This window comes from Tachyglossus aculeatus, chromosome 8, assembly GCF_015852505.1.
Source record: "Tachyglossus aculeatus isolate mTacAcu1 chromosome 8, mTacAcu1.pri, whole genome shotgun sequence".
In the NCBI taxonomy this organism is placed as follows: domain Eukaryota; kingdom Metazoa; phylum Chordata; class Mammalia; order Monotremata; family Tachyglossidae; genus Tachyglossus; species Tachyglossus aculeatus.
Window position 1 is genome coordinate 35,140,582 of NC_052073.1, and position 20,485 is coordinate 35,161,066.

A 20,485-nucleotide genomic window follows, 5' to 3' on the forward strand; every position below is an offset into this window, starting at 1 on the left:
GTCCTTCCTAAGCGCTTAGTACAGTGCTCTGCACACAGTAAGCGCTCGATAAATACGATTGAATGAGTGAATGAATGAATGAATATTAAGCACTTAACAAATGCCATCATTATTAATCCCTTCTAGACCGTGAGCCCGCTGCTGGGTAAGGACCCCGTCTCTACATGTTGCCAACTTGTCCTTCCCAAGCGCTCAGTACAGTGCTCTGCACACAGTAAGCGCTCGATAAATACGACTGGATGAGTGAATGAATGAATGACTATTAAGCGCTTAACAAATGCCATCATTAGTAATCCCTTCTAGACTGTGAGCCCGCTGTTGGGTAGGGACCGTCTCTAGATGTTGCCGACTTGTCCTTCCTAAGCGCTTAGTACAGTGCTCTGCACACAGTAAGCGTTCAGTAAATACGACTGAATGAATGAATGAATGAATGACTATTAAGCACTTAACAAACGCCATCATTATTAATCCCTTCTAGACCGTGAGCCCGCTGCTGGGTAAGGACCCCGTCTCTAGATGTTGCCAACTTGTCCTTCCCAAGCGCTCAGTACAGTGCTCTGCACACAGTAAGCGCTCGATCAATACGACTGAATGAGTGAATGAATGAATGACTATTAAGCGCTTAACAAATGCCATCATTAGTAATCCCTTCTAGACTGTGAGCCCGCTGTTGGGTAGGGACCGTCTCTAGATGTTGCCGACTTGTCCTTCCTAAGCGCTTAGTACAGTGCTCTGCACACAGTAAGCGCTCCATAATACGACTGAACGAATGAATGAATGACTGTTAAGCGCTTAACAAACACCATCATTATTAATCCCTTCTAGACCGTGAGCCCGCTGCTGGGTAAGGACCCCGTCTCTACATGTTGCCAACTTGTCCTTCCCAAGCGCTCAGTACAGTGCTCTGCACACAGTAAGCGCTCGATCAATACGACTGAATGAGTGAATGAATGAATGACTATTAAGCGCTTAACAAATGCCATCATTAGTAATCCCTTCTAGACTGTGAGCCCGCTGTTGGGTAGGGACCCCATCTCTAGATGTTGCCGACTTGTCCTTCCTAAGCGCTTAGCACAGTGCTCTGCACACAGTAAGCGCTCAATAAGTACGACTGAATGAATATTAAGCGCTTAACAAATGCCATCATTATTAATCCCTCCTAGACTGTGAGCCCGCTGTTGGGTAGGGACCCCGTCTCCACAGGTTGCCAACTTGTACTTCCCAAGCGCTTAGTACAGTGCTCTGCGCACAGTAAGCGCCTAATAAATACAATTGAATGAATGAATGAATGAATATTAAGCACTTCAATGCCATTATTATTAATCCCATCTAGACTGTAAGCCCGCTGTTGGGTAGGGACCCCGTCTCTCTAGGTTGCCAACTTGTACTTCCCAAGCGCTTAGTACAGTGCTCTGCGCACAGTAAGCGCCTAATAAATACAATTGAATGAATGAATGAATATTAAGCACTTAAATGCCATTATTATTAATCCCTTCTAGACTGTAAGCCCGCTGTTGGGTAGGGCCCACGTCTCTATATGTTGCCAACTTGAACTTCCCAAGCGCTTAGTCCAGTGCTCCGCACACAGTAAGCGCTCAATAAATACGACTGAATGGATGAATGAAGGGATTCTGCACACAGTAAGCGCTCAATAAATACGATTGAATGAATGAAGGAATTCTGCACACAGTAAGCGCTCAATAAACACCACTGAATGAATGAAGGAACGAACGAACCGAGGCTCAGAGAAGCGACCTGCCAGAAGTCACCCGGCTCAGAGGTGGCGGAGCCGGGATTCGAACCCGTGCCCTCCGCGCGAGCGCGCGCGGGGAGCGCTCAGTAAGTAGGAAGGCGTATCGCACCTGCTTGATGAAGGTGACGGAGACCAAATCCCAGGACACGATGCCGTGGTCCATCAGCTCCAGGAAGGCGGTGAGGGTGAAGGCCAGCGTCTCGCTGTAGCTGGGACCGGAGAGGGGGGGAAAACAAAATAATCAGGATAAGAACCGGATGATATCTGGTCATCCGTTCGGTCGTATTTATTGAGCGCCTCCCGTGTGCGGAGCACTGGACTGAGCGCCGGGGAAGTCCAGGTCGGGAACGTCGGGAGCCGGTCCCTCCCCAGCGTCGGACTCACGGGCGATAAGCGGGGAGACGGGCCAGAAAACGAAACGTGTTAACAAAATAAAATGAATAGAATGAATAGGCACAGGTAGAGTAAAATAAATAAATAGGTAAAATAAATACAGTAAAACAGAGTAAAATAAATAAATAGAATAAAATAGAGTAAAATAAACAAATAGAATAAAATCACTAGAGTAAAATCAATAAATCGATAGGTTAAATAAATCAATAGAGTAAAATAGAGTAAAATGAATACATGGTGAAAAATAGAGTGAAATAGAGTAAAATAAATAAAGTTAGAGTAAAATAAATAAGTAGAGTAAAATAAATTGAGTTTAAAGAGTAAAATAAGTAAATTAGTAGAGTAAAATAGAGTGAAATAAATAAACAGAGCAAAATAAATGGAGTAAAATAAATACGTAGAGTAAGATAGAGTAAAATAAACAAGTAGAATAAAATCGAGTAAAATAAATAAGTTGAGTAAAATAGAGTAAAATAAATAAGTAAATAGAGAGTAAAATAATTAGAGTAAAATAAATGGAGTAAACTAGAGTAAAATAAATAAATAAGTAGAGTAAAATAGAGTAAAATAGAGTAAAATAAATGAACGGAGTAAAATAAATACGTAAAGTAAATAAGTAGAGTAAAATAAATAGAGTATAATAACTGAATGGAGTAAAATGAATCTATAGAGTAAAATAGAGTAAAATAAATAAAGTAGAGTAAAATAGAGTAAAATAAATGAATAGAATAAAATAGAGTAAAATAAACAAATAGAATAAAATCACTAGAGTAAAATCAATAAATCGATAGGTTAAATAAATCAATAGAGTAAAATAGAGTAAAATGAATACATGGTGAAAAATAGAGTGAAATAGAGTAAAATAAATAAAGTTAGAGTAAAATAAATAAGTAGAGTAAAATAAATTGAGTTTAAAGAGTAAAATAAGTAAATTAGTAGAGTAAAATAGAGTGAAATAGAGCAAAATAAATGGAGTAAAATAAATACGTAGAGTAAGATAGAGTAAAATAAACAAGTAGAATAAAATCGAGTAAAATAAATAAGTTGAGTAAAATAGAGTAAAATAAATAAGTAAATAGAGAGTAAAATAATTAGAGTAAAATAAATGGAGTAAACTAGAGTAAAATAAATAAATAAGTAGAGTAAAATAGAGTAAAATAGAGTAAAATAAATGAACGGAGTAAAATAAATACGTAAAGTAAATAAGTAGAGTAAAATAAATAGAGTATAATAACTGAATGGAGTAAAATGAATCTATAGAGTAAAATAGAGTAAAATAAATAAGTAGAGTAAAATAGAGTAAAATAGAGTAAAATTAATAGAGCAAAATAAATAAATGGAGTAAAATAAATAGAGCAAAATAGATAAGTAAATAGAGGGAAATAGAGTAAAATAAGTAAGTAGAGTAAAATTAATAGAGTAAAATAAATAAATAGAGTAAAATAAATGAGTAAATAGCGTGGGCAGATGGGATTAGAACCTGGGACCTCCCGAATCCCGGGCCCGGCATCTCCCCCCGCTGCCCAACCGATTTGCTCCTCTCCACCCTGGCGCTTAGTACAGTGCCCGGCACGAAGGAAGCGTGGCCCGGTGGCCAGGGCCCGGGCTTGGGAGTCAGAGGTCCTGGGTTCGAATCCCCGCTCCGCCGCCTGTCAGCCCGTTGCTGGGTAGGGACCGTCTCTCTAGGTTGCCGACTTGGACTTCCCAAGTGCTTAGTCCAGTGCTCTGCGCACAGTAAGCGCTCAATAAACACCACTGAATGAATGAATGAATATTAAGCGCTTCACAAACGCCATCCTCATTAACCCCTTCCAGACTGTGAGCCTGTTGTGGGGTAGGGACCGTCTCTAGATGTTGCCAACTTGGACTTCCCAAGCGCTCAGTCCAGTGCTCTGCACGCAGGAAGCGCTCAATAAATACCACGGAATGAACGAATGAATGAATACTAAGCGCTTAAATGCCATCATGATTAATCCCTTCTAGACTTTGAGCTCGTTGTTGGGTAGGAACCACTTCTAGATGTTGCCAACTTGGACTTCCCAAGCACTCAGTCCAGCGCTCCGCAGGCAGCGCTCAATAAATACCACTGAATGAATGAATGAATGAACATTAAGCGCTTCCCAAACGCCATCCTCATTAACCCCTTCTCGACTGTGAGCCCGCTGTTGGGTAGGGACCGTCTCCAGTACAGTGCTCCGCTCACAGACGCCATCCTCATTAACCCCTTCTAGACTGTGAGCCCGCTGTTGGGTAGGGACCGCGCCCAGAGGCCCGCCCGCGCCCCCCGCGCCCCCCGGCCCGCCCGCCGCGGGGGTCCTACTGGGAGAGGAGCTTGGCTCCGGCCTCCACCAGGCGGGTGAGCACGGCGACCCCCTCCATGTTGATGAACTCGGTGGCGAAGGTGACGTCGGCCGACAGCTTGGCCAGCTCCTTCATGGCCTCCAGGCGCGGCTCCGTGGGAGACGACTGGATCCGGTCCAGCAGCTGCCGGGCCGCCCGCGACTGCCGGGAACAACGCCCCGGGATGCGCGGGATGACGGGCGGCGGACCACGGGCGGGATCGGCGACCGCGGACTCCCCCGGCGCTCAGTACAGCGCTCGGCGCCCAGTAAATACGACGGAGTGAGTGAACGAACGCCTCCTCCTCCCTCCTGGGCCGGGAGCCCGTTGTGGGCGGGGATCGTCTCTCTTTCTGTGGCCGACTTGGACTTCCCGAGCGCTCAGTACAGCGCTCGGCGCTCAATAGATACGACGGAATGAATGAATGTCTACCCCGGGGCGGGGCCGGGGCAGGGAGCCAGGGGAGAGGCGGGGGGGGGTGGGGGGAGGGAGGGCGTCGCGTACGTACCGGGGACACGGCCAACTGCAGGATGGTGCCATTCTTGATGTCGCTGCGGGTCTGGCCCAGACCAGGAGGAGGAAGACGGGTCAGTTAGGAGGTCGGGGGGGGGGGGGGGGCGGGGGCCGTCTGGGGGTCAGGGGTCAGAGGTCAGGGGGTGGGGGCGGACTGCGTGGGGGTCAGAGGTCAGGAGGGTGGGGGTAGACTGCCTGGGGGTCAGAGGTCAGGGGGTCCAGAGGGAAGATTGCCTGGGGGTCAGAGGTCATGGGTTGGGGGGGTCCTGGGGGCAGGCCATCTGGGGGTCAGAGGTCAGAGGGTGGGGGTCTGGGGGGGAAGACTGTGTGGCGGTCAGAGGTCAGGGACTGGTGGGGGTCCTGGGGGCAGACTATGGGGGGGGTCAGAGGTCAGGGGGCCCGGTGGGGGGAGACTGGTGGTCAGTGGTCAGGGGAGGGTGGGGGTCCTGGGGGCAGACTGTGTGGGGGGGTCAGAGGTCAGGGGGTGGGGGGTTCGGGGGGCAGAGGTCAGGGCCTGGGGGGTCCTGGGGGCAGAGGTCAGGGGCTGGGGGGGTCCTGGGGATGGGCCGTCTGGGGGTCAGACGTCAGGGGGTGGGGGTGGGGGTCCAAGAGGCAGATCGTCTGGGGGTCAGAGGTCAGGGGGGTCCGGGGGGCAGACTGTGTGGAGGTCAGAGGTCAGGGGGTGGGGGGGGGTCCAGGGGGCAGGCTGTCTAGGGGTCAGAGGCCAGGGAGTGGGGGGTCCGGGGGGCAGGCTGTCTGGGGGTCAGAGGTCAGGGGGTGGGGGAGGTCCAGGGGGCAGACCGACTGGGGGTCGAGGTCAGGGGTTTCCAGGGGCAGACTGTGTGGAGGTCAGAGGTCAGGGGGTGTGGGGGTCCAGGGCGCAGACCGCCTGGGGGTCAGAGGTCAGGGGGCGGGGGGGGGGTCCCACCTGCTCTGTGATGTAGAGCTGCGGGCCGTCGGCGTAGCGAAGCGTGTAGAACTCCGGGTTCGGCAGGGACCAGCTGGACGCACCAGGGGGGCCGGGGGCGGGACGGACAGACGGGCGCGGCTCAAACGGGGACCCCCCACCCCCACCCCGGGACCCCCGCCATCCCCCCCCAACCCGCCGGCCTCTGGGGCCTCCCTTCCGCCGCCCCCGCGGGTCTGGAGGACCGATGTCCGTCATCCCGGGGGTGAGGAGGGACGGGACGGGACTGATCCGGGGGGTCCCGGGATGGGGGAGACGCCCCCCCGCTTACCCGTCGCACACCTCCTTGATGATGGAAGCCAGGGGCCGCTTCTGCAGAGAGACACGGGGCGTCACGCGCCGCTTCAGCGCTTAGAACAGTGCTTTGCACGTAGTAAGCGCTTAACAAATGCCAGTAGTAGTAGTAGTAGTAGTAGTAGTAGTAAGTAGTAATAGTAGTAGTAGTAGTAATGATGGCATTTGTTAAGCGCCAATAATAACAATAATAAATAAAAAATAATTAATAGCATTGAGACCAATATTAATAATAAATTAATTAATTAATAATCCACTGTCGGTTGATTGATAAGTTAATCGATTGATGATGAATAACAATAAATATTAATAACATTGTCGTTAATGATGATAATGGTAACAATAATAATTGCATTTGTTGAGTGCTTACTACATGCAAAGCACTGTTCTAAGCGCCGGGGAGGATACAAGGTGATCAGGTTGTCCCACGGGGGGCTCACGGTCTTAATCCCCGTTTTCCAGATGAGGTCACTGAGGCCCAGAGAATAATAATAATAATGATGATGGCATTTGTTAAGCGCTTACTATGTGCCAAGCACTGTTCTAAGCGCTGGGGAGGATACAAGGTGATCAGGTTGTCCCACGGGGGGCTCACAGTCTTCATCCCCGTTTTCCAGATGAGGTCACTGAGGCCCAGAGAATAATAATAATAATGATGATGGCATTTGTTAAGCGCTTACTATGTGCCAAGCACTGTTCTAAGCACTGGGGAGGATACAAGATCATCAGATTGTCACAAGGGGGGCTCACAGTCTTAATCCCCATTTTCCAGATGAGGTCACTGAGGCCCAGAGAATAATACTAATAATAATAATGATGGCATTTATTAAGCGCTTACTATGTGCAAAGCACTGTTCTAAGCACTGGGGAGGATACAAGGTGATCAGGTTGTCCCACGGGGGGCTCACAGTCTTCATCCCCGTTTTCCAGATGAGGTCACTGAGGCCCAGAGAATAATAATAATAATAATGATGGCATTTGTTAAGCGCTTACTATGTGCCAAGCACTGTTCTAAGCGCTGGGGAGGTAACAAGGTGATCAGGTTGTCCCACGTGGGGCTCAGTCTTAATCCCCATTTTCCAGATGAGGTCACCGAGGCCCAGAGAATAATAATAATAATAATAATAATAATAATAATAATGGCATTTATTAAGCGCTTACTATGTGCCAAGCTCTGGGGAGGATACACGGTGATGAGGTTGTCCCCCGGGGGGCTCCCAGTCTTCATCCCCATTTTCCAGATGAGGTCACTGAGGCCCAGAGAAGTGAAGCGACCGGCCCAAAGTCGCCCAGCTGACAGCTGGCGGAGCCGGGATTCGAACCCACGACCTCTGACTCCAAAGCCCGGGCCCCTTTCCGCCGCGCCGGGCCGCTCCTCTGCGATGAGGAGGCGGGCGGCGTCTTACCTGGTCGATCTCAAGGAGCTGGGCGTTGGTCCCGGGCCACTCGATGGCCACCTTGACGATGTCGGACGGGGGCGGCATGGTCGCCGGCCGCTTCCTGGACGCTCGGCACGCTCCCCGCGGCCGCCGCGCCGCCTCCGGGAAGCCCTCCCCGACGGATGGTCGGAGAGCTCCGGCGTCTCTGTCCAGATCCACAGGTTATTTCTTATTACTATTATTATCGCGGCTATGATAATAATAATCATCATCATCATCAATCGCATTTATTGAGCGCTTACTATGCGCAGAGCACTGTACTAAGCGCTTGGGAAGTACAAATTGGCAACATATAGAGACAGTCCCTACCCAACAGTGGGCTCACAGTCTAAAAGGCATTTCAAAGGCAGTCTAATCATGGCATTTATTCATTCATTCATTCAACCGTATTTATTGGGCGTGCAGAGCACGGCACTAATAATAATAATGATGGCATTTATTAAGCGCTTACTATGTGCCAAGCACTGTTCTGAGCGCTGGGGAGGTTACAAGCTGATCAGGTTGGCTCACGGGGGGCTCCCAGTCTTCATCCCCATTTTGACAGATGAGGTAACTGAGGCACAGAGAAAAATAATATTGATGGCATTTGTGAAGCGCTTACTATGTGCAAAGCACTGTTCTAAGCGCTGGGGAGGTTATGAGGTGATCAGGTTGTCTCACGGGGGGCTCACAGTCTTCATCCCCATTTTTACAGATGAGGGAACTGAGGCACAGAGAATAATAATAATAATGATAGCATTTATTAAGCGCTTACTATGTGCCAAGCACTGTTCTAAGCGCTGGGGAGGTTACAAGGTGATCAGGTTGTCTCACGGGGGGCACAGTCTTCATCCAACTTGTACTTCCCAAGCGCCACACAGTAAGCGCTCAATAAATACGATTGAATGAATGAATCCCCATTTTTACAGATGAGGTAACTGAGGCACAGAGAATAATAATAATAATGATAGCATTTATTAAGCGCTTACTAGGTGCAAAGCACTGCTCTAAGCACTGGGGAGGTTACAAGGTGATCAGGTTGTCTCACGGGGGGCTCCCAGTCTTCATCCAACTTGTACTTCCCAAGCGCTTAGTCCAGTGCTCTGCACACAGTAAGCGCTCAATAAATACGGTTGAATGAATGAATGAATCCCCATTTTTACAGATGAGGGAACTGAGGCACAGAGAAGAATAATAATAATGATAGCATTTATTAAGCGCTTACTATTTGCAAAGCACTGTTCTAAGCGCTGGGGAGGTTACAAGGTGACCAGGTTGTCTCACGGGGGGCTCAGTTTTCATCCAACTTGTACTTCCCAAGCGCTTAGTCCAGTGCTCTGCACATAGTAAGCGCTCAATAAATACGATTGAATGAATGAATGAATTACTCTACTAATTTATTTATTTTATTTGTGCAGATTTATTCTATTTATTTTATTTTATTATGTTTTGTTGTCTGTCTCCCCCTTCTAGACTGTGAGCCCACTGTCGGGTGGGGACCGTCTCTATGTGTTGCCAACTTGGACTTCCCAAGCGCTTACTCCAGTGCTCTGCACACAGTAAGCGCTCAATAAATACGATTGAATGAATGAATTACTCTACTCATTTATTTATTTTATTTGTGCAGATTTATTCTATTTATTTTATTTTGTTAATATGTCTTGTTGTCTGTCTCCCCTTCTAGACTGTGAGCCTACTGTTGGGTGGGGACTGTCTCTAGATGTTGCCAACTTGGACTTCCCAAGCGCTTACTCCAGTGCTCTGCACACAGTAAGCGCTCAATAAATACGACAATGAATGAATGGTGCCAGGATTAGAACCCACGTCCTTTGACCCGCCCCTTCCTTCCCTTGAGGCCGAGCCACTTTTCCAACCCCCGTTTCCCAGAGGAGGAAACCGAGGCCCAGAGAAGGGAAGATCCTCGCCCCGGCTCACCCGGGGGACAAGCAACGGCGCCGGGATTAGAACCCGGACCCCCGCTACAGTGAAGGCTAAACAAGTTCTGCCTCAGTTTCCCCGGGGGCGGGGAGGGGGAAGGGTTCGGTCTGACCCCGGGGCTTCCTCTCTTCCATTTCGGTTTCGGAAAAGAAGAGGAAATGGGAGCGAAAGCGTCTCGAAGCCGGGAAACGTGGGGGCTCGTAAATAGGCCCGGCCCCCTCGGGCCTGGGAGAGGCGGGCGGGAGGACCGGAGGTGGAAACTGAGGCAGGGGGTGGGGGGAAATTGGGGGACACCTCTTTGGACCCCTCCCCGGGAGACGAGGACCCAACGGGACACCTCAAGAGCCAAAATCCGACCGAGAGAAGCCAAGGGGTTTTTCACCCGACCTCCTGGACGCCGGAGAGCGTGTCCGCTAACTGTACTGGACGCCACCAGGCGCTCGATAGTGTGATGATGATATCTGATTAGAGAAGCAGCGTGGCTCGGTGGAAAGAGCCCGGGCTTTGGAGTCCGAGGTCATGGGTTCGAATCCCGGCTCCGCCAATTGCCGGCTGTGAGACTTCACTTCTCTGGGCTCTCAGTTACCTCGTCTGTAAAATGGGGATAAAGACTGTGAGCCCACCGTGGGACAACCTGATCACCTTGTAACCTCCCCAGTGCTTAGAACAATGCTTTGCACATAGTAAGCGCTTAATAAACGCCATCATTATTATTATTATTATGTTAAGCGCTTACTATGTGCCAAGCACTGTTCTAAGCGCCGGGGGAGATACGAGGTCATCAGGTTGTCCCACGGGGGGGCTCACACTTTTAATCCCCATTTTAATAATAATAATATTTCTAATATAATAATATGTTTGTACATATTTATTCTATTTATTTTATTTTGTTAATATGTTTTGTCTTGTTTCCCTTTTTAGACTGTTAGCCCGCTGTCGGGTAGGGACCGTCTCTAGATGTTGCCGACTTGTACTTCCCAAGCGCTTAGTCCAGTGCTCTGCACACAGTAAGCGCTCAATAAATATGATTGAATGAATGAATGGCCCTTCTATACTGTGAGCCCTTGTCTGTTTTGGACCGTCTCTATACATTGCCGACTTGTACTTCCCAAGCGCTTAGTACAGTGCTCTGCACACAGGAAGCGCTCAATAAATACGATTGAATGAGTGAATGAAATGAATAAAGAAGATTGAATGAATGAATGAATAATAATTTTGGTATTTGTTAAGCACCTACTACGTGCAGAGCCCTGTTCTAAGCACTGGGGAGGATACAAGGTGATCAGGTTGTGCCATGTGGGGCTCACAATCTTAATCCCCATTTTCTAGATGAGGGAACTGAGGCCCAGAAAAGTGAAGTGATCGCCCAAGGTCACCCAGCTGACGGGCGGCGGAGCCGGGATTTGAACCCATGACCCCTGACTCCAAAGCCCGGGCTCTTTCCACTGAGGCACGCTGCTTTCTCCCTCTATCTCTTTTGTCTCTCTCTGACTCTGTTCCTCTCCGTCTCTCCCTGTTCTCTCTCTGACTCTGTTCCTTTTCTCCTTCTGACTCTGTTTCCCCATTTCTCCGCTGTCTCTCGTCTGTTTCTCTGTGACTCTGTTCGTCTCCGTTCTCTCTGACTCTGTTCCTTTTCTCCCTCTGACTCGGTTTCCCTGTTTCTCTACCTGTCGTTCTTGTCTCTCCCCGTTCCTGTCTCCACTGTTCTCTGACAGTGACTCTGTTTCCCTGCTGTCTCTCTCTCTTGTCTCTCTCTGTTCATCTCCCTGCTCTTCCTCTGACTCTGTTTCCCTGTTTTCTGCTGTCTCTCTCTGTCTCTCCCTATTTCTCTTCTGTCTCTCATCTCTCTCTGCTTCTGACTCTCCGTTGCTCTCTGTCTTCTGCCTCTGTCTCTCTTCTGTCTCTCTTTCATCTCTGCTTCTGACTCTCTGTTCCTCTCTGTCTCCCTGTTCTGTCTCTGTTCCTTTTCTCCTTCTGACTCTGTTTCCCTGTTTCTCTGCTGTCCCTCTGTCTTTTGTCTGTCTCTTTGACTCTCTGTTCATCTCCCTGCTCTCTCTGTTCCTTTTCTCCCTCTGACTCTGTTTCCCTGCTGTCTCTCTCTGTCTCTCTGCTGTCTCTCTCTCTTGTCTCTGTTTCTCTTTGACTCTGTTCATCTCCTTGCTCTCCCTCTGACTCTGTTTCCCTGTTCTCCGCTGTCTGTCTCTCTTCTGTCTCTATTTCTCTTCTGTCTCTCTCTTTCATCTCTGCTTCTCTCTGCCTCTCTGTCTCTCTTCTGTCTCTATTTCTCTTCTGTCTCTTTCATCTCTGCTTCTGCCTCTCTGTTCCTCTCTGTCTCTCCCCGTTCCTGTCTCCCCGTTCTCTCTGTCTCTGTTCCTTTTCTCCTTCTGACTCTGTTTCCCTGTTTCTCTGCTGTCTGTCTTTTGTCTGTTTCTTTGACTCTCTGTTCATCTCCCTGTTCTCTGTTCCTTTTCTCCCTCTGACTCTGTTTCCCTGCTGTCTCTCTCTATCTCTCTGTTGTCTCTCTTGTCTCTGTTTCTCTTTGACTCTCTCTGTTCATCTCCTTGCTCTGACTCTGTTTCCCTGTTCTCTGCTGTCTGTCTCTATTTCTCTTCTGTCTCTCTCTTTCATCTCTGCCTCTGTCTCTCTTCTGTCTCTTTCATCTCTGCTTCTGACTCTCTGTTCCTCTCTGTCTCTCCCCGTTCCTGTCTCCCTGTTCTCTCTCTGACTCTGTTCCTTTTCTCCTTCTGACTCCGTTTCCCTGTTTCTCTGCTGTCTGTCTTTTGTCTGTTTCTTTGACTCTCTGTTCATCTCCCTGTTCTCTCTGACTCTGTTCCTTTTCTCCCTCTGACTCTGTTTCCCTGCTGCCTCTCTCTCTCTCTCTCTCTCTCTCTTGTCTCTCCATTTCTCTTTGACTCTCTCTGTTCATCTCCCTGCTCTCCCTCTGACTGTTTCCCTGTTCTCTGCTCTCTCTGTCTCTCCCTATTCTCTTCTGTCTCTCTTTCATCTCTCTCTGCTTGACTCTCTGTTCCTCTCTGTCTCTCCCTGTTCCTGTCTCCCTGTTCTCTCTGAGTCTGTGCCTTTTCTCCCTCTGACTCTGTTTCCCTGCTCTCTCCACTGTCTCTCTCTTTTGTTGCTCTCTGACTCTCCATTTGTCTCCCTGTTCGCTGACTCTGTTCCTTTTCTCCCTGTTTCCCTGTCTCTGCTCTCTGTCTCCCTATATCTCTGCTCCCTCTCTGTCTCTGTCTCCCTAGTTCTCTGCTGTCTCTCTCTGTCTCCCTAGATCTCTGTTCTCTCTGTCTCTGCTTCCCTAGTTATCTGCTCTCTCTGCCTCCCTAGTTCTCTGCAGTCTCTCTCTGTCTCCCTAGTTCTTGGCTCTCTCTGCCTCTGCTTCCCTAATTCTCTGCTGTCTCTGTCTCCCTATATCTCTGCTTTCTCTATCTCCCTAGCTCTCTGCTGTCTCTCTGTCTCCCTATATCTCTGCTTTCTGTCTCCCTATATCTGCTTTATCTATGTCTCTGCTGTCTCTCTGCATCCCCACTTCTCTGCTGCCTCTCTCTGTCTCCGCTTCCCTAGTTCTCTGCTCTCTCTGTCTCCCTAGTTTTCTGCTGTCTCTGTCTCCGCTTCCCTAGTTCTCTGCTGTCTCTCTGTCTCCCTATGTCTGCTCTCTCTGTCTCTGCTTCCCTAGTTCTTTTCTGTCTCTGCTCTCTCTGTCTCTCTAGCTCTCTGCTGTCTCTGTCTCCCTAGTTCTCTGCTGTCTCCCTAGTTCTCTGCTGTCTCCCTCTGTCTCCCTATATCTCTGCTCTGTCTGCTTCCCTAATTCTCTGCTCTCTATCTCCTCTGTCTCCCTAGTTCTCTGCTGTCTCTCTATATCTCTGCTCTCTCTGTCTCTGCTTCCCTAGTCCTCTGTTCTCTCTGTTTCTGCTCTCTCTCTGTCTCCCTATATCTCTGCCCTCTCTGTCTCTGCTTCCCTAGTCCTCTGTTCTCTGTTTCTGCTCTTTCTCCCTAGTCCTCTGCTGTCTCTCTCTGTCTCCCTATATCTCTGCTCTCTGTCTCTGCTTCCCTAGTTCTCTGCTCTCTGTCTCCCTAGTTCTCTGCTGTCTCTCTATATCTCTGCTCTCTCTGTCTCTGCTTCCCTAGTCCTCTGTTCTCTCTGTTCCTGCTCTCTCTCTGTCTCCCTAGTCCTCTGCTGTCTCTGTCTCTCTATATCTCTGCTCTCTGTCTCTGCTTCCCTAGTTCTCTGCTCTCTGTCTCCTTAGTTCTCTGCTGTCTCTCTGCCTCCCTAGATCTCTGCTCTCTGTCTCTGCTTCCCTAGTTCTCTGCTCTCTGTCTCCTTAGTTCTCTGCTGTCTCTCTGCCTCCCTAGATCTCTGCTCTCTGTCTCTGCTTCCCTAGTTCTCTGCTGTCTCTCTATATCTCTGCTCTCTCTCTGTCTCTGCTTCCCTAGGTCTCTGCTCTCCCTCTGTCTCCCTAGTCCTCTGCTGTCTCTCTGTCTCCCTATATCTCTGCTCTCTCTGTCTCTGTTTCCCTAGTTCTCTGCTGTCTCCCTAGTTCTCTGCTCTCTCTCTGTCTCCCTAGGTCTCTGCTCTCTGTGTCTCCCTAGTTCTCTGCTGTCTCCCTATATCTCTGCTCTCTCTCTGTCTCTGCTTCCCTAGGTCTCTGCTCTCTCTCTGTCTCCCTAGTCCTCTGCTGTCTCTCTGTCTCCCTATATCTCTGCTCTCTGTCTCTGCTTCCCTAGTTCTCTGCTGTCTCCCTAGTTCTCTGCTCTGTCTCCCTAGTTCTCTGCCGTCTCTGTCTCTCTAGATCTCTGCTCTCTGTCTCCCTAGTTCTCTGCTCTCTCTGTCTCTGCTTCCCTAGGTCTCTGCTCTCTCTCTGTCTCCCTAGTCCTCTGCTGTCTCTCTGTCTCCCTATATCTCTGCTCTCTCTGTCTCTGCTTCCCTAGTTCTCTGCTGTCTCCCTAGTTCTCTGCTCTCTCTCTGTCTCCCTAGTTCTCTGCTGTCTCTGTCTCTCTAGATCTCTGCTCTCTGTCTCTGCTTCCCTAGTTCTCTGCTGTCTCTCTATATCTCTGCTCTCTCTCTGTCTCTGCTTCCCTAGGTCTCTGCTCTCTCTGTCTCCCTAGTCCTCTGCTGTCTCTCTGTCTCCCTATATCTCTGCTCTCTCTGTCTCTGCTTCCCTAGGTCTCTGCTCTCTGTCTCCCTAGTTCTCTGCTGTCTCTCTATATCTCTGCTCTCTGTCTTTGCTTCCCTAGTTCTCTGCTGTCTCTCTGTCTCCCTATATCTCTGCTCTCTGTCTCTGCTTCCCTAGGTCTCTGTCTCTCTGTCTCTCTATATCTCTGCTCTCTCTGTCTCTGCTTCCCTAGTCCTCTGTTCTCTCTCTGTCTCCCTAGCTCTCTGCTGTCTCTCTCTGTCTCTGCTGTCTCTCTCTGTCTCTGCTTCCCTAGTTCTCCGCTCTCTTTCTGTCTCCCTAGTTCTCTGCTATCCCACCTGATTTGCTTGTGTCTACCCCAGCGCTTAGTACAGTGCCTGGCACATAGTAAGTGCTTAACAAATACCATTATTATTATTATTATTGATATTCACCCCAGCCCCATCCTCCACAGCACTTTAGTGCTCAGTACATTATCATCATCATCAATCGTCATCAATCGTATTTATTGAGTGCTTACTATGTGCAGAGCACTGTACTAAGCGCTTGGGAAGTACAAATTGGCAACATATAGAGACCGTCCCTACCCAACAGTGGGCTCACAGTCTAAAAGGGGGAAGAAAGAGAACAAAACCAAACATACTAACAAAATAAAATAAATAGAATAGATATGTACAAGTAAAATAATTACTTACGTTCAGTACATTCATTCATTCAATTCTACTTATTGAGCGGCGCTTAATCAGTGCCCCCAGCGCTTAGTACAGTGCCTGGCACATAGTAAGCACTTATCAAATACCGTTATTATTATCATTTTTGATATTCACCCCAGCCCGGCCCTCCACAGCACTTGAGTGCTCAGTACATTCATTCATTCCTTCAATTCTACTTATTGAGCGGCGTTTAATCAGTGCCCCCAGTGCTTAGTACAGTGCCTGGCACATAGTAAGCGCTTAACAAATACCGTTATTATTATTATCATTATTGATATTCACCTCAGCCCGGCCCTCCACAGCACTTCAGTGCTCAGCGCATTCATTCATTCATTCCTTCAATTCTACTTATTGAGCAGCGCTTAATCAGTGCCCCCAGCGCTTAGTACAGTGCCTGGCACATAGTAAGTGCTTAACAAATACCATTACTATTATTAGTATCATTATTGATATTCACCCCAGCTCCATACTCCACAGCACTTAGGTGCTCAGTACATTAATCCATACCTTCAATGCTATTTATTGAGCGGCGCTTAGTACAGTGCCTGGCACATAGAAAGTGCTTAACAAATACCGTTATTATTATTATTATTACTATCATTATTGATATTCAGCCCAGCCCTCCACAGCACTTTGGTGCTCAGTACATTCATTCATTCCTTCAATGCTATTTATTGAGCAGCGCTTAATCAGTGCCCCCAGCGCTTAGTACAGTGCCTGGCACATAGTAAGCACTTAACAAATACCGTTATTATTATTAGTATCATTATTGATATTCACCCCAGCTCCATACTCCACAGCACTTAGGTGCTCAGTACATTCATCCATTCCTTCAATGCTATTTATTGAGCAGCGCTTAGTACGGTGCCTGGCACATAGTAAGCGCTTAACAAATACCGTTATTATTATTATTTTTATCATTATTGATATTCACCCCTGCCCCACTCTCCACAGCACTTAGGTGCTCAGTACATTCATCCATACCTTCAATGCTATTCATTGAGCAGCGCTTAGTACAGTGCCTGGCACATAGAAAGCGCTTAACAAATACCATTATTATTATTATTATTATTCTCATTATTGATATTCACCCCAGCCGCACCCTCCACAGCACTTAGGTGCTCAGTACATTCATCCATTCCTTCAATGCTATTTATTGAGCAGCGCTTAGTACACTGCCTGGCACATAGAAAGTGCTTAACAAATACCATTATTATTATTATTCTCATTATTGATATTCACCCCAGCCGCACCCTCCACAGCACTTAGGTGCTCAGTACATTCATCCATACCTTCAATGCTATTTATTGAGCGGTGCTTAGTACAGTGCCTGGCACATAGAAAGTGCTTAACAAATACCATTATTATTATTGCTATTCACCCCAGCCCCGCCCTCCACAGCACTTAGGGGCTCAGTACATTCATCCATTCCTTCAATGCTATTTATTGAGCGGCGCTTAGTACAGTGCCTGGCACATAGTAAGCACTTAACAAATACCGTTATTATTGTTATTATTATTATTATTATTCTCATTATTGATATTCACCCCAGCCGCTCCCTCCACAGCACTTAGGTGCTCAGTACATTCATCCATACCTTCAATGCTATTTATTGAGCAGCGCTTAGTACAGTGCCTGGCACATAGAAAGTGCTTAACAAATACCATTATTATTATTGCTATTCCCCCCAGCCCCGCCCTCCACGGCGCTGAGGTCTTCAGTACAGTACACTCATTCATTCCCTCATAGTGAGCGCCTAACAAGTACCATCGCGATTGCTATTAGCACCACAATTATGACTGTTATTCTCTGGGCCTCAGTTTCCTCATCTGCCAAATGGGGATTCATTCATTCAATCAGTCACTCCATCGTATTTATTGAGCGCTTACTGTGTGCACAGCACTGTACTAAGCGCTTGGGAAGTACAAGCTGAAGCCCCACGAGGGACAACCTGATCACCTCGTCTCTCCTCCGGCGCTTAGAACAGTGCTTGGAATACTGAGCGCTTAACAAATACCATTTTTATTATTATTACTATTATTACTAAAATGAGGATTAAGTGTGAGCCCCCCGTGGGACGGCCCGCTGACCCTGTAACTCCCCCAGCGCTTAGAACAGTGCTTGGCACAGAGTAAGCGCTTCGCAAGTACCACAATTTATCACTATTATCGTTATTGTTATTATTATTATTATTATTATTGTTATTATTATTAAAATGGGGGTGAAGCCAGTGAGCCCTTCATGGGGCGGCCCACTGACCCTGTCTCTCCCCCAGCGCTTAGAACAGTGCTGGGCCCAGAGTCGGTGCTTAACGAAGACCCCAATTAATTATTGTTATCATAATTATTACTATTATTATTACAAAAATAAGGATAAGGCCTGCAAGCCCCTCAAGGGGCGGCCTGATTAACTTCTCTCCCCCCCAGCGCTTAGAACAGTGCTTGGCACAGAGTCAGCGCTTAACAAATAGCCCAATTAATTATTATTATCATTACTGTTATTCATTCACTCATTCAGTTGTATTTATTGAGCGCTGACTATGTGCCAAGCACTGCACTAAATGCTTGGGAAATAATATGAATAAGTATGAATAATAATATGAATGAGAAGCAGCGTGGCTCAGTAGAAAGAGCCCGGGCTTGGGAGTCAGAGGTCATGGGTTCAAATCCCGGCTCCGCCGATTGTCGGCTGGGTGACTCTGGGCGAGTCACTTCACTTCTCTGTGCCTCAGTTCCCTCATCTGGAAAATGGGGATGAAGACTGGGAGCCCCCCGTGGGACCACCTGATCACCTTGTAACCTCCCCAGCGCTTAGAACAGGGCTTTGCACATAGTAAGTGCTTAATAAATGCCATTATTATTATTATGATGTAACTTGATAGAATTTCAAGATATGCAAATACGTGCTATGGGGTAAATATCCATCAGTCGATCAATCAATCGAATTTATTGAGCGCTTACTGTGTGCAGAGCAGTGGACTAATATTATTAAAATGAGGACGAAGCAAATGAGAGCCCCTCGTGGGGCAGCCCGCTGACCTTGTCTCTCCCCCAGCGCTTAGAACAGTGCTTGGCACGGAGTCAGCGCCTCACCAATAACCCATTTTATTATTATTATCATTAATATTACTATTATTATTAACAAAATGGGGGTGAGGCCTGTGTGCCCCCCGGTGGAGCGGCCTGATTAACTTCTCTCCCCCCCCTCCCCGGGCTTAGAACAGTGCTTGGCACAGAGTCAGCGCCTCCCCAATACCACCATTATTATCATTAATATTGCTATTATTATTAATAAGATGGGTATGAAGCCTGGGAGCCCCCCGTGGGGCGGCCCGCTGACCCTGTCTCTCCCCCAGCGCTTAGAACAGAGCTGGACACGTAGTGAGCGCTCCACAAATACCCCGATTTATCACTATCGTTGTTATTACTATTATTATTTTTATTAAAATGGGGATGAGGGAGGGCTGCGAACCCCCGGGGGGTGGCCTGCATACCTTCTCTGTCCCCCAGTGCTTAGTACAGTGCTGGGCACGTAGTGAGCGCTTCAGAAATACCACAGAGAATGGACGAATGAGGGGATGGATACAGGACGGAATGAGGGAACGAATGATGGAATTAATTAATTAGAGGGAATGAATTAATGAGGGGATGAATGAGGGAATGATGAGGGAATGAATGAATGAGGGAATCAATTAATTAATGAGGGAATGTTTGAGTGAATGAGGGAATGACTGAATGAGTGAATGAATGAATGAGGGAATTAATGAGGGAATGAATGAGGGAATGATGAGGGAATGAATAAGGGAATGAATGAATGAGGGAATTAATTAATGAGAGAATGAATGAATGAGGGAATAACTGAATGACGGAATTAATTAATGAGGGAAAGAGGGAATGAATGAGGGAATGATGAGGGGATGAATGAATGATGGAATTAATGAGGGAATGAATGAATGGAGGGAATGAATGAGGGATTTAATTAATGAGGAATGAGGGAATGAATGATTGAATGAGGGAATGAATGAATGAATGCGGATGATTGAATGAGGGAATTAATGAATGAGGAAATGAAGGAATGAGGGAATGAATGAGGGAATTAATTAATTAATGAGGAATGAGTGAATGAATGAGGAAATGACTGAATGAGGGAATTAATTAATTAATGAGGGAATGATTGAATGAGTGAATGAATGAATGAGGGAATAAAGGAAGGTATGAGGAAATGAAGGAATGAGGGAATGAATGAGGGAATTAACTAATTAATGAGGGAATGAACGAATGAGAGAATGAATGAATGAATGAAGGAGGGAATGAATGAGGGAATTAATTAATGAGAGAGTGAGTGAATGAATGAGGGAATGAGGGAATAAGGGACTGAATAATGAGGGAATTAATTAATGAGGAATGAATGAGGAAATGAATGAATGAGGGAACGACTGAATGAGGGAATAAATGAATGAGGAAATGAAGAAAAGAATGAGGGAACGAAGGAATGAGGGAATGAATGAATGAGGGGATTAATTAATTAATGAGGAATGAGTGAATGAATGAGGAAATGACTGAATGAGGGAATGAATTAATTAATGAGGGAATGATTGAATGAGTGAATGAATGACTGAGGGAATGAAGGAAGGAATGAGGGAACGAAGGAATGAGGGAATGAATTAATGAATGAGGGAATTAACTAATTAATGAGGGAATGAACGAATGAGGGAATGAATGAGGGAATTAATTAATGAGGGAGTGAGGGAATGAGGGAATGAATGAGGGAATGATTGAATGGGGAAATGAAGGAAGGAATGAGGGAACGAAGTAATGAGGGAAGGAAGGAAGGAATTAATTAATTAATGAGGAATGAGTGAATGAATGAGGAAATGACTGAATGAGGGAATGAATCAATTAATGGGGGAATGAGGGAATGAGAGGATGATTGAATGAGTGAATGAATGAATGAGGGAATGAAAGAAGGAATGGGGGAACGAAGGAATGAATGAGGGAATTAACTAATTAATGAGA

General features: G+C 47.2%; 1 protein-coding gene across 2 annotated transcripts in view; it reads right to left on the reverse strand.

Moving 5' to 3' along the window:
- ELMO2 (engulfment and cell motility 2) overlaps nt 1–20,485 on the reverse strand; it is a 59,473-nt gene that overhangs the window by 38,137 nt on the left and 851 nt on the right. For both annotated transcript variants that reach the window (XM_038750255.1, XM_038750254.1), the window contains exons 2-7: nt 7,667–7,844; nt 6,238–6,278; nt 5,928–6,000; nt 4,995–5,045; nt 4,467–4,648; nt 1,863–1,962 (exon numbers count right to left, since the gene is read on the reverse strand). In XM_038750255.1, the coding sequence (XP_038606183.1) occupies nt 1,863–1,962; nt 4,467–4,648; nt 4,995–5,045; nt 5,928–6,000; nt 6,238–6,278; nt 7,667–7,744 (525 nt within the window). In that variant the 5' untranslated portion in view covers nt 7,745–7,844. The remainder of the gene's footprint in view (nt 1–1,862; nt 1,963–4,466; nt 4,649–4,994; nt 5,046–5,927; nt 6,001–6,237; nt 6,279–7,666; nt 7,845–20,485) is intronic.